The sequence below is a fragment of the Orcinus orca genome, chromosome 5, assembly GCF_937001465.1.
Source record: "Orcinus orca chromosome 5, mOrcOrc1.1, whole genome shotgun sequence".
NCBI lineage: Eukaryota > Metazoa > Chordata > Mammalia > Artiodactyla > Delphinidae > Orcinus > Orcinus orca.
The window spans coordinates 78,006,683-78,020,140 of NC_064563.1; the positions used below are offsets into that span (position 1 = coordinate 78,006,683).

General features: G+C 35.7%; 1 protein-coding gene across 2 annotated transcripts in view; it reads left to right on the forward strand.

Moving 5' to 3' along the window:
• Nucleotides 1-8,323, forward strand: part of FYTTD1 (forty-two-three domain containing 1) — a 32,377-nt gene extending 24,054 nt beyond the window's left edge. For both annotated transcript variants that reach the window (XM_033403833.2, XM_004278801.3), the window contains 2 exons: nucleotides 4,496-4,622; nucleotides 6,248-8,323. In XM_033403833.2, the coding sequence (XP_033259724.1) occupies nucleotides 4,496-4,622; nucleotides 6,248-6,346 (226 nt within the window). In that variant the 3' untranslated portion in view covers nucleotides 6,347-8,323. The remainder of the gene's footprint in view (nucleotides 1-4,495; nucleotides 4,623-6,247) is intronic.
• The last annotated feature ends 5,135 nt before the right edge of the window (nucleotides 8,324-13,458 follow it).

Sequence of the window (13,458 nt, forward strand, 5' to 3'; positions counted from 1 at the left end):
CATTATAAACTTTCTAGGTTGAAGCCGGAAGTGATGTTGCCTAGGGATAGGGGGTGAACTGAACCCCGATTTGACAGGCAAGATGTGAGACTTAAAGCACAGGGCCGGAGGTCAAGGATGCATTTCAAGAAAGTTCTAAAACCATATCATCAAATTCAGCCTGATAGTTGACCTAGCCATAGACCAGACCATAACTGGCACTCTTAAATTTTTCACATCAAAAAGTATCAGGAATGAAAATCTAAGCTCTATACTTAAAATTTAAAGTCCTGTATCAGCCAGTAGTCTAGCAGATTGGCTAGTTTCTTGGAAATTCTTGCAGACGTACTCAGGCTTCTAACACAGCAGAGGAAAATATCTCTGTGTTGATATTTTTCACATTATGTGTGTGACCCATTAGTAGGTTATGAAATCAGTTCTGTGAGATGTGATGAACATATTGTAAAAATAAAATAAAATAATAAAATTTTTTTTCAACTTTCTAGGTTTATGGAGTTTTGTTTTTAACTATCTAGCCATTTTAATGATTGAAATGAAAACCTAGGATGATTCTCTACGATTTTAGAGGTTGCTTTATTTTAGTAGAAGATCAAGACTTGGAAATCACCAATCCTTCCAAATTGTTGAAAAGTTTGTAGTTCTACTTACAGAGGTATTCTGTGAGCGATTTATAAATTTTAGTCTCTAGATTAGTCAGTCAAGAACCAAGTATTTTTTTGAATTCAGCAAGGTTGCGGGATACAAGATCAATATTCAGAAATCTGTTGTGTTTCTATACACTATAATGAAAAGCAGAAAGAGAAAGTTAAAGAAAAAAAAAATCCCATTTAAAATTACATTTAAAAAATACCTAGGAATAAACTTAACCAAGGAGGTGAAGGACCTATATGCTGAAAACTATAAAACGTTGATGAAGGAAATTGAAGATTATTCAAAGAAATGGAAAGATAATCCCATGCTCTTGGATTGGAAGAATTAATATTATTAAAATGACCATATTACCAAAAGCAATCTACAGGTTTAATGCAATCCCTATCAAAATACCCAGGACATTTTTCACAGAACTAAAACAAACAATCTTAAAATTTATATGGAACCCCGAAAGACCCCAAATTACCAAAGCACCTGCTGAGGAAAAAAGAACAAAGTTGGAGGTATGACCCTACCAGACTTCAGACTATACTACAATAGTCAAAACAGCATGATATTGGCACAAAAAAGGACACATAGATCAATGGATCAGAATAGAGAGAAATAAAAACCATGTACCTATGGTCCATTAATCTATGAGAAAGGAGGTAAGAATGTGCAATGGAGAAAAGACAGTCTTTTCAACAAGTGGTGCTGGGAAAACTGGACAGCCACATGTAAAACAATGAAATTAGAACATTCCCTCACACCGTATACAAAAATAAACTCATAATGGTCTAAAGACCTAAAGTAAGACATGAAACAATAAAAATCCTAGAAGAGAAAAAAGGGGAAACACCCTGACATAAATCATAGCAGTATTTTCTTGGATCAGTCTCCCAAGCCAAAAGAAATAAGAACAAAAGTAAACAGATGGGACCTAATTAAACTTAAAAGCTTTTGCACAGCAAATGAAACCATAAACAAGACCGAAGGACAACCCTCAGAATGGGAGAAAGTATTTGCAAACGAAGCAACTGACAAAGGATTAATGTCCAAAATATACAAGCAGCTCATGCAGCTCAATATGAAAAAAACAGCCCAATCCAAAAATGGCTAGAAGACCTAAGTAGACATTTCTCCAAAGAAGATACACAAGTTGCCAACAAACACATGAAAGGATGCTCAAGATCACTAATCATTAGAGAAATGCAAATCAAAACTACAATGAGGTATCACCTCACACCAGTTAGAATGACCATCATCAAAAAATCTACAAACAATAAATGCTGGAGAGGGTGTGGAGAAAAGGAAACCCTCTTGCACTATTGGTGGGAATGTAAATTGTTATAGCCACTATGGAGAACAGTATGGAGGTTCCTTAAAAAACTAAAAATAGAACTACCATATGACCCAGCAATCCCACTACTGGGCATATACCCTGAGAAAACCATAATTCCAAAAGAGTCATGTGCCACAATGTTCATTGCAGCTCTATTTACAATAGCCAGGACATGGAAGCCACCTAAATGTCCATCGACAGGTGAATGGATAAAGAAGATGTGGCACATACATACAATGGAATATTACTCAGCCATAAAAAGAAACGAAATTGAGTTATTTGTAGTGAGGTGGTTGGACCTAGAGACTGTCATACAGAGTGAAGTAAGTCAGAAAGAGAAAAACAAATACCGTATGCTAACACATATATATGGAATCTTAAAAAAAAAAAAAAGTGGTTCTGAAGAACCTAGGGGCAGGGCAGGAATAAAGATGCAGACCTAGAGAATGGACTGGAGAACATGGGGAGGGGGAAGGGTAAGCTGGGATGAAGTGAGAGAGTGGCATTGATATATATATACTACCAAATGTAAAATAGATGGCTAGTGGGAAGCAGCCACATAGCACAGGGAGATCAGCTCTGTGCTTTGTGTCCACCTAGAGGGGTGGGATAGGGAGGCTGGGAGGGAGACGCAAGATGGAGGACATAAGGGGATATATGTATATGCATAGCTGATTCACTTTGTTATAACGCAGAAACTAACACACCATTGTAAAGCAATTATACTCTAATAAAGATGTTTAAAAAAAAACACACATAATGGTCTAAAGACCTAAATTTAAGACATGAAACAATAAAACTCCTAGAAGAGAAAAAAGGGAAAACACCCTGACATAAATCATCGCAGTATTTTCTTGGATCAGTCTTCCAAGCCTAAATAAATAAGAACAAAAATAAACAAATGGGACCTAGTTTAACTTAAAAGCTTTTGCACAGCAAAGGAAGCCATCAACAAAATCAAAAGACAACCTACAGAATGCAAGAAAATATTTGCAAATGATGTGACTGACAACAGGTTAATATTCAAAATATACAAACAGTTCATACAACTCAATACCAAGAAAACAAACCAGTCAAAAGGTGGGCAGAAGACCTGAGTAGACATTTTTCCAAAGAAGGTATACAGATGGCTAGCAGGCACATGAAAAGATGCAGTGCTAATCAGCAGTGCTAATTGTTAGATGCAAATCAGAACTACAGTGAGGTATCACTTCACCTGTCAGAATGGCTGTCATCAAAAAGTCTACAAATAACAAATGTCGGGAAGGATGTGGAGAAAAGGAAACGGTTGGGATATTGTTGGTGAGAATGTAAATTGGTGCATCCACTGTGGAAAACAGTATAGAGGTTTCTTAAAAACTAAAAATAGGGACTTCCCTGGTGGGCCAGTGGTTAAGAATCTGCCTTCCAATGCAGGGGACGTGGGTTCGATCCCTGGTCGGGGAACTAAGATCCCACATGCTGTGGGGCAACTAAGCCCGAGCACACTGCAACTGCTGAGCACGTGAGCCACAACTAGAGAGCCCACATGCCGCAACTAGAAAGCTCACCCACTCTGGAGCCCACGCACCACAACTAGAGAGAGAAGCCCAAACACTGCAACAAAAGATCCCATGTGCCGCAGTGAAGATCCCACATGTTGCAAGTAAGACCCGATGCAGCCAAAAATAAAGTAAATTAAAAAAAAAAAACAACTAAAAATAGAACTACCATATCCAGCAGTTCCACTCCTGGGTAGATAGCTGGAAAAAACGAAAACACTAAATCAAAAAGATATGTGCAAAAAAAAAAAAAAAAAAAAAAGATATGTGCATCCCAATGTTCATAACAGCACTATTTACAGTAGTCAAGACATGAATGGATAAAGAAGATGTGGTGTATATATATATATATATATGTATGTGTGTATATATATCTACATACATGTATGTATGTATGTATATATGTATACAATGGAATGTTAGCCATAAAAAAGAATGAAATGCTGTTATTTGCAGCAACCTGGATGGACCTAGAGAATGTTATGCTCTGAAATAAGTCAGAGAAAGACAAATACTATATGATATCATTTATATGTGGAATCTATTATAAAAAAATAATACAAATGAATGTATATACAATGCAGAAACAGACTCAAAAGGGGAGAGAGAAGGGACAAGGAAAAAATTAGGTGTTTGGGATTAATGTACAAATTACTATATATAAAATAGATAAGCAATGAGGATTTACTATGTAGCACAGGGAATTATACCCATTATCTTGTAACAACCTATAATGGAATATAATCTGCAAATACTGAATCACTATGCTCTATACCTGAAACTAACAGAATATTGTAAATAACTATACTTTAAAAAATAAAAAGAACCAGGTTTTTGGTTTTTTTTTTTCTTTTGAGAATGTAAATAAAACAGCCTTCATACATTTGAACATGTGTACAAGTCAAGATGTCTTATGTACCAAATGATTTATTTTTCTTCTTTTGATTGTTAAACTGGTCTCTTTTTAATTTTTTTCTGGTAGAACTCAGAAACCACGATTAACTCGTACTGCTGTGCCCTCATTCTTGACAAAACGGGAGCAATCTGATGTAAAGAAAGTTCCTAAAGGTGTCCCCCTTCAATTTGACATAAATAGTGTTGGAAAACAGGTAAATTTTTTTTCCCTGTATTTCTCTGGGCTGTTCACTGAAAACATTTTAATTAACAAAACAAATGTTGTATAATGAATTAAATAGGATATCCTAATGCTCCTCAACCCCAGGAAACCACTGGTCTATCTGTTTACTGTCTCTAGATTTGCCTATTTCAGACATTTCATGTGAATGGGATCATATAATATGTGAACTTTTGTGATGGGATTTTTTCATGGTTTATCCATAATGAATATCAGTTGTTTTTTTTTTTTATTGCTGAATAACATTCCACCATATGGATATACTGTGTTTTATTTATTTATCAGTTGATGGACATTTGGATTGTTTCCATTCTTTGTCTATTGTGAATAATGCTCCTCTGAACATTCATGTACATATGCTCACACAAAAACCTGTACATTCACATACATTTGTGTGTTTGTATATGAGTATATGTTTTTATTTCTCCTTGGTAAATACCTAAGAGTGGATTGCTAGTTCATATTGTAATTCTGTGTTTAACCTTTGAGGAAGTACCAGATTGTTTTCTGGAGAAGTAGCTGCAGAACCATTCCTACCAGCATGTAAGAGGGTTCTAAATATTTCCATGTCCTTGCCAACATTTGTTATTATCTATCATTTGATTTTAGACATTCAGATGCAGGTGAAGTGGTATATCTCACCATGGTTTTGACAGTTTTTGTATTAACCTTGTATCTCGTAATCTTGCTAAAATTCACTTACTACTTTTAGTAATTTTATAGATTACTTAGGATTTTAGAGTTTCTTTCCAGTCTTTAAACCTTTTCTTTTTCTTCTTTATTATAATGGCTAAGACCTTCAGTTCTGTGTTGAGAGCATGTTTGCTTGCCTTGTTCCCAGGCTTGAGGAGAAAGCATTAAGTTTTTCACCATTAAGCATGATGTTAGCAGTAGGTTGTTTTTATCAGATTGAGGAAGTTCTCTTCTGTTTGTAATTTGCTGAGAATTTTTATTTGTTGCATTTTGTCATTGACATAAGAATCTTTGGAACTGAAGATAAGAATTTCTGTATGGAAGGAAATTCGACCAAATTTATTTTGCTGATTTTTATTTTGTCACTTGTTACTTTCCTTTCAGAAATGAAGTATAATTGGGGTGCTTTTTCTGCTATTAATCAAAACCAGATTTTGATTTGAATTTGATTTAAGTATTTGTAATGAACTCAGAAATTAAAGAAAATTTGTTTCAAAATATTCACAAATCTAAATAACTTTTATCAGAGGCATCACTAGAGTTGGTGGCAGTGTTTGCAGACCCTAAAAATAATTCAGATAGAGAAATCTTTGGGTATATACTTGTAAGCATTACAGCGTATGTGTTTTATATAGTACATAATATTATAATGGTTAGGAGATAGGGTTTCTGAGTCAGTTTCAATTCTAAAGCTGCAAGTAGGCAACTTAACTAACTTCTCTAAACTTCACTAAATTCACCTATTTCATATGGTGTTTGTTAGAATTAAAGGAGTTCATACATATAAATATTCAGGAAATGTTAGCTGTTTTTACTATGAATCACCATTATGATCACATTATTGTTCCAAAGCAAATGTGGCTTACAGTCAAGTTGTTAATTTTTGTTTTGTTTCGTTTTCTCTAGACAGGGATGACTTTAAATGAGCGATTTGGGATCCTGAAGGAACAAAGAGCCACTCTCACTTTCAACAAAGGAGGAAGCCGCTTTGTAACTGTGGGATAGGTCCCATGTCAGAGGGACTTTTGAGTGATGACTCTTTTAAAAATCGAATTCTTTGAAGAGTGCATCACAGAAATTCAAGAAACTTTATTTCAAAATATTCACAAGGCTAAATAACTCTTATTTTTTATTTTTGAAGTTGTTGTTTTTTTTTAACATGTATAAATAATGCCCTGAAAGAAAAACAGGGACTATACCTATATGTTCTTAAAGATTTCATGGTTGGCCCAGACAGAACAATTCTCTATTTGACTTCTTTGGTTTCTCATGCAGCAGAAAGAAGGCGGAAAGATAGAAATTGATTATTTTTATGATAGTGGTATTTAGGATCTCATCACCTTTGCCCATTGTTTTACACTTTGCCATGGTAAATCTTGGTCTTCAGGATTTGAAGTAGGTCCCTTTGTTGCTGTCACTTATTCTTTAATAGTGTTGATGTAATAAGTGCAATTGACTTTTCTTCATTAGGGATATAAAAAAATTATTAGAATTCCAGTTTGGGGGTTTAAGGTTTATGGGAATATCTGAACTTGGTTCATTTTTCAAACGTTAGGTTAATCCTCCAGAGTTTAAGGATTAAGTAAATTAAGGATTAAGTAAATCCTTAATGCTGAACTTTTAACAAGAAATGTGACTCTAGGCATAGGCTCAGTTTAAAATGTTAGTGTTTTTAGTGTTTGAAAGCTATAAATGCGTGTTTACAAGGTTATCTGATAGAGAGCCTCCTCTGAGGAAAGTCTAGTGTAAAAATCTGATAATTTGTGTTTAGGAAATGAAGAAAGCATGAGAGGAAGTAGCAGGTGGAAGACAGGTAACTGAGGAGAAAAACTTTAAAACCTAGGTCACAGGTATACTGTTTGGATTTAGTGTAGTCTTGAGTCTAGTGTCCACAAAGCATTCTTCAAATGATATTTAGAATAATTATAATTTTAAAATGGATTGAGTCCCTTAAATATTTTGATAGTAAAATTAGCCATAAAGCCCTAGACTTCTTTTTAGAGAAGTTAAACTTTAAGTTTGCTAAATTAAACAGTATACAGCTCTAAAAATAAAAATGTATATGTCACCAGGTAAAAAGTGCAAAATGATAATAGAGTTACATTATAACCTTGTTTTGTACCTTTGCTTCTGATTTCTTGTATAAAGTTCAGGTATTTAGGGTGAGAAGAGGGTTTTCCCCCCACACTCTGGAGGGTTAGGAGGAGTTAGTTCGTTGTGCCAAGCTAGTGCTAAACGTCCTTAGATGGTTGTAAATTATAAGTTAGGGTATAATGCCAAAACGCAGCAAAATAGACTACACGTTACAAGTTTGGTCATTTTGAAGCTTAACTTTTTGGTTTGCTATAATGTTGAAACCTCTAAGTAGGTGTTAGTTTCCAAACAGTGTATTATTAGTGTTGATTTTCCCTGTTAAAAAAACACGAAACATTAAGTTATGGCTCCTGCCTGCTTTGCGGTGTGTACTAGACTTCATTGTTGTCTCTCATGCTCCTTGGGTTACTTGGTTTATGCTAGCCACGGAAAGCTATCAATAACAGTTTCCTGCTTATACCAAAGAATTAAATCTGATCCTTAATATCTGGTATTTTGCTTGTAAGTCTACTGATAAGGGATTATTGGAAGCCAGTCATACAATTTGAAAGTAAACTGTGGTCTCTCCATAGGCTGAGGACTCAGTGCAAAACGTTTTTGCAAGTATGAATGCTTAGATTCGATCTATGAACAATACATTTTAGACTGGTTGAGAATTACTGGTAACTTATTTTGAAGCAAAGGAAAAACAACTGAGCACGAGTTTGCTGTCTTTAGAACAGTTTGTGAAAATATGGTATAAAGATGTTTTCGTTTTCTTGTTATTTTAAATATTATTGTACAGAGCTATTATTAATGCCTTTTTTTAATCTTAAAAATTGCCCCAAATATTGATATTAAGTGTATCAAACAAAGTGTCTTTGGTATATTAAACTTTTGCTCTTCATGCATCTGTAATTCATTTTCTTTTTAAATACAGAATCTTGCCTTTGTTACAGCCAAATTAAAATTCTTGAGTGCTAACATGTTGTATATAAACAAAAGAATATGCTTTTTTGGAGGAAAATTTTCCCTTCTTGGAATGTGGTTATAATTATCCTTTTTCAGTTCTTAAAGCTTTTTTTTGTTTTTTTAACAGGATGCAACTTAAATTTCCCTTTGCATCAAGGTGTATCCAAAACATTGATGCAGTGCATCACAAAATGAAAGTTTATATTTAATAAGGAGATGCTTTACACTGTACTTTTTGGCATTTTTTGGAAAAGTTGCATTTAGATTTATTCTGAAGCTGTTCATTTTTAACAAATAAAATATTACAGGTCTTACATGGTTTATTCTTAGCTATAAAGGTTGAGTTGTGGTTTTTAGATTGTTCTGTGTTACAAAGAAGTTTGTAATGACTATAATTTTTAGGGTTTGAAAAGCTACCTACCAATTAAATTGGTAAATCAATCTAGACTCATATTGACCTCCCACTGACTACCTTTTGACTATTTCATTCATAGCTCCAACAGGAAGTAGCCAGGAGGAGTTAGAATAGAGAATTGAATTTACTTAGAATGCAGTATATTAGGCTGAATGAGCCTTTAGAGATCATCCAGCTTAACCCCTCTTTTTACATCTTGGTTCAGTGAGACCCAACTTTTCAAGACTTGTGTGTGGTAGAGTCACTTTTTAAGCTCAGATCTTTTAATTATCAGTTCATAATAAACTTCCTGTGAATTGAACACCCACAGAAAGTAGTGGAATTGTGTGCGGCTTGTCAGATACCTAAGAATTGGTAGTAGCCATGCTTTAGCCTTTGTAGCACTGTAAGTAAATACACTCGCCAGTGATGATTATGAGATTTCATCACTTTGGTATTCCAGTTAGGTAGACCTATTAGAAAAGGCCAGTGCTCCTAATCAAACATTATGTATTTTTTTCTAATAGGCATAAACTTTGCCACAATTTTAATTATAAATTATATGATTAATTATAATCATAAAATACTTCTGGGCTTCCCTGGTGGCGCAGCGGTTGAGAGTCCGCCTGCCGATGCAGGGGACACGGGTTCGTGCCCTGGTCCGGGAAGATCCCACATGCCGCGGAGCCTGCGCGTCCGGAGCCTGTGCTCCGCAACGGGAGAGGCCACAACAGTGAGAGGCCCGCGTACCGAAAACAAAAAAACAAAAAAACACTTCTAAGTATGAAGAAACTTAGACTTTATTGCCCAGTGGTTATTTTTTGTTATAATAGATACGTATATCATATTTTGCTGTCAATAGCTTTGTAATTCAAACAGCATACACAGTGTCAGGGTAACTTTTGTTCTGATTTATATTACTCTAAGGAGATAAGAGGAGAGGAAATAGCTGACTTTGCACTACAGAGAACGAATACCATACATTCTGAATGCAGGCAGTATTAGAGCAGAAAATGATTCCTTTATTTATGATCAGTCTACCTTCAAAGTTTCATCAGAATTACATGATTACTTGTTTTTTGCCACTGTAAAAAAAATGAAGCATGTGATTTAAGCTTTCCTTAAAATCAGGTTCTTTTTGCATAATCAGTTTGGAGTTAGCCCCTTTCTAGAAATGATAACAAAAAACCCAAAGCATTTACAACAAGAATTTTGGATTATTGCAGACCATTAATAGGGATTTAAAGATTTGTTTATAAATTGTTGGCTTCGAATGTTTCTTTTTTTCCCTGCCATTACAGTTTACTTTCTATCTGAAATCTATTCAGCTAAAAGCTTGATAAAACAAGGAAATGTGATACCATTCTGGAACTGAAATTCCTTTTTCTCAATGTATTTGGATGAGGTTTACTATTGTTTAAAGATGAATAGGAAAACTGTTTCCCTAGTGTGTATGTGTTTAATTTCTACTTCCACTTCTGTTTTCCTCTAAGAAGAAAATCACATTGTCTAAATTTTCTTGTATAAAGTTTTAAAAAGTCAACTATTAGTGATTCTTATTAAAGGACTCAGAAAGGGTAAGACCAAACATTTATTGAATATATTCAACAAACCAGTTTCTGTGCTTTATATTTGAAGAGAATGGGATTGACCAAGATTTTAATCCTACTGCTTTGAGTTTATAAAGTGAGACCTTAAAGGAGTAGCCATAATATATTTCTAGTGAGTGAAGGTATGGAAAGGACTTTATTTCTGCATGATGGGAGATGCAGAGCTGGAGAGAGTTACTGAGATTGGAGTGAAACTCTTGTCCCTAGTGTTCAATGAGTAAACTTTCAGCCTGTAAAATACACAAGAAGAAGCAGGGAAGTTCTCTATATTATTCCTAACATTCAGTAACCCCCATTGCCTATTTTTTCATCTCCTGCTTCCAGACCACAGAGCAGTAGTGGAATAAGTTATAAATCCTTGTATCCCTTTTGCTCACAGCCCTTTTTTTTTTTTTGCGGTACGCGGGCCTCTCACTGTTGTGGCCTCTCCCGTTGCAGAGTACAGGCTCCGGACGCGCAGGCTCAGTGGCCATGGCTCATGGGCCCAGCCGCTCTGCGGCATGTGGGATCTTCCCGGACCGGGGCACGAACCCGTGTCCCCTGCATCGGCAGGCGGACTCTCAACCACTGCGCCACCAGGGAAACCCCCTCACAGCCCTTTTGCAGCTGTTTCTCATCACTTCTTTTATTCATCACTAGACTCTGGTGAATGCCCTACAATGACTCCATTTCCTTTACCTCATTCTCACAAGATGATCTTGTCCCTTGCTTTATGTAGAATATTGAGGGAGTAGGATGAGAATTCCCTCATATTCTACCTTTACTTTGTAGATGAAACTACAAATCCTTAGAAGGCTCAAAATTAACTTCTTGATCTATCTTTTCTTCCAGCCTTTATGTAGGACTATTTCTCATATATTAATAATAGTATATATATAGCATCTTCATTTTTCTTGTATCCACAGGCCTCTGTTTTGGCCTTCAAATATCTACACACTTAATGTCTACAGATATTTTGGCCTTAATGAGACCCTGTTCTCAAAAATTGTAATTCTTTTTTCTCCTAACCTCCTCTGCTGTATTAGCACATAAACTCCTATTGATACACTCAGTCTAGGATATGGAAGGTAATTATATAGAGTTAAACATATTAAGGACCTTAAAATCTAATTGGCTAGACAAAGTGACAAAAGTCTGTAAACTTGGTCAGAAGTTCAGAGACCAGGATTAGCATGGTATGTTGTAATTATAATGAGATGTGCAGGTAGATAGGAAGAATGAGGCCATATTATAGAGAATTTGTCAGAAGAATTTGGTGTAAATGTGGAAGGTAATAGGTAGTCAAATATAGATGACATCTGTGTATTTTAAATATCTGGCAACTTTCTATAGCATTGTAACATTAATATGGAATATATGGTTATGCTTTTAATTATTGTGGTTGAAATAGCTCTAAAAAAAATATAAAATGAGGACCTGCTCTTTAAATAGCCTAAAGTCTTTCTAAGAGTAAAAGAACAATTTTAGGAGTCCAGAATAACAGAAACCAACTCATGCATTGGATAAATGTTACTTGCCAGGGATGACCATGTTCATAAGAGACATTGAAGGAGGAACTTGTCGATGAGGAAACTAGAGCAGAGTATCAAGAATTCACAGAACAGGGCTTCCCTGGTGGCGCCGTGGTTAAGAATCTGCCCGCCAATGCAGGGGACACGGGTTTGAGCCCTGATCCGGAAGATCTCACATGCCGCGGAGCAACTAAGCCTGTGCGCCACAACTACTGAGACCTGTGCTCTAGAGCACGTGAGCCACAACTGCTGAGCCCGCATGCCACAACTACTGAAGCCCATGCGCCTAGAGCCTGTGCTCCACAACAAGAGAAGCCACCGCAATGAGAAGCCCGCACATGGCAACAAAGAGTAGCCCCTGCTCGCCACAACTAGAGAAAGCCCACTCACAGCAACAAAGACCCAACGCAGCCAAAAATTAATTAATTAAAAAAAAATTTCACAGAACAACTCTCCGAGTAACCAATACTAATCAGCTTTGGCACCGAGATTAAACATTTTTACAATCTTTTCCATGTAGGAGTTGGGTAAGTGCTAATCAAGGTTTCATTGAAGAGCCCGACCTTGAATAATGGACAGGATCTCTCTAACCTTATTTTCTTTCACTCTCTGACATGAACTTTTTTGGCCTGTGGCAGTGTTCTCCACAAGAACCATTATAAATCATACCTGGATGTGTTCATGCTGATATTCCTTTAAATTTAGAGTATTGCTCTCACCTTCCAGCCTTTCTTCAGGTTTGTTTCAAAACCTCATTCGACGTACAAGATTGCTTTTCTCTGAATTCTGATGGCTAATACCCACCACTTCAACTTAGCCCTTTTTGTGGTTTTAATCTCTAATTGGCTTATTTGTCTGGATTTCATAATTACATAATAATCTAGGAAAAACTGACAGTCTATTTCCCACAGAAAATACTAGTTGATTGTAGGGGAAATTTACATCATTTAGCAGGAATGGCTTAAATGTGTGAAAGAAACAAGAATATGCTGAAGACTGGTTGCAGTATATGTAAGGTCTAATTGGTTTAAAATGAAGTGGTGGGAATTCCCTGGTGGTCCAGTGGTTAGGACTCCACTGTTTCACTGCAGAGGGTGCGGGTTCAATCCCTGATCGAGGAGCTAAAATCCTGCAAGCCACGTGGCGTGGGCAAAATTTTTTTTTTAATTTTTTAATCAAATGGAGTGGTATTTTCTACTTTTTCAGTAACTGAATGATTAAAAAAAAAAACTCTTCAGTTCTATATTTCCCACATGTAGATTATGATCAGATCATTTTCTCTTCCTTAATTTTGGTTCCAAACTAAAATTTTAGACTTCAATGCCGTTCACCCAGCTTTGTTCAACAAAATTTTGCTTAAAGAACAGGTACTATTTAGGGTGTTTGTTTTATTTTCCTTAAGAAGCTATTTTGTACAAGGAAGAAGGTTTATACAACCCTTTCAATGAGAATTATGAAGTTTGGGAGCCAGGTTAACACTTCTTTTTCCCTCAGGCAATAATAGTTAATAAATCCACAAGTCTCCATTAGGATCATTTGGCTTATAGAATGACAGAA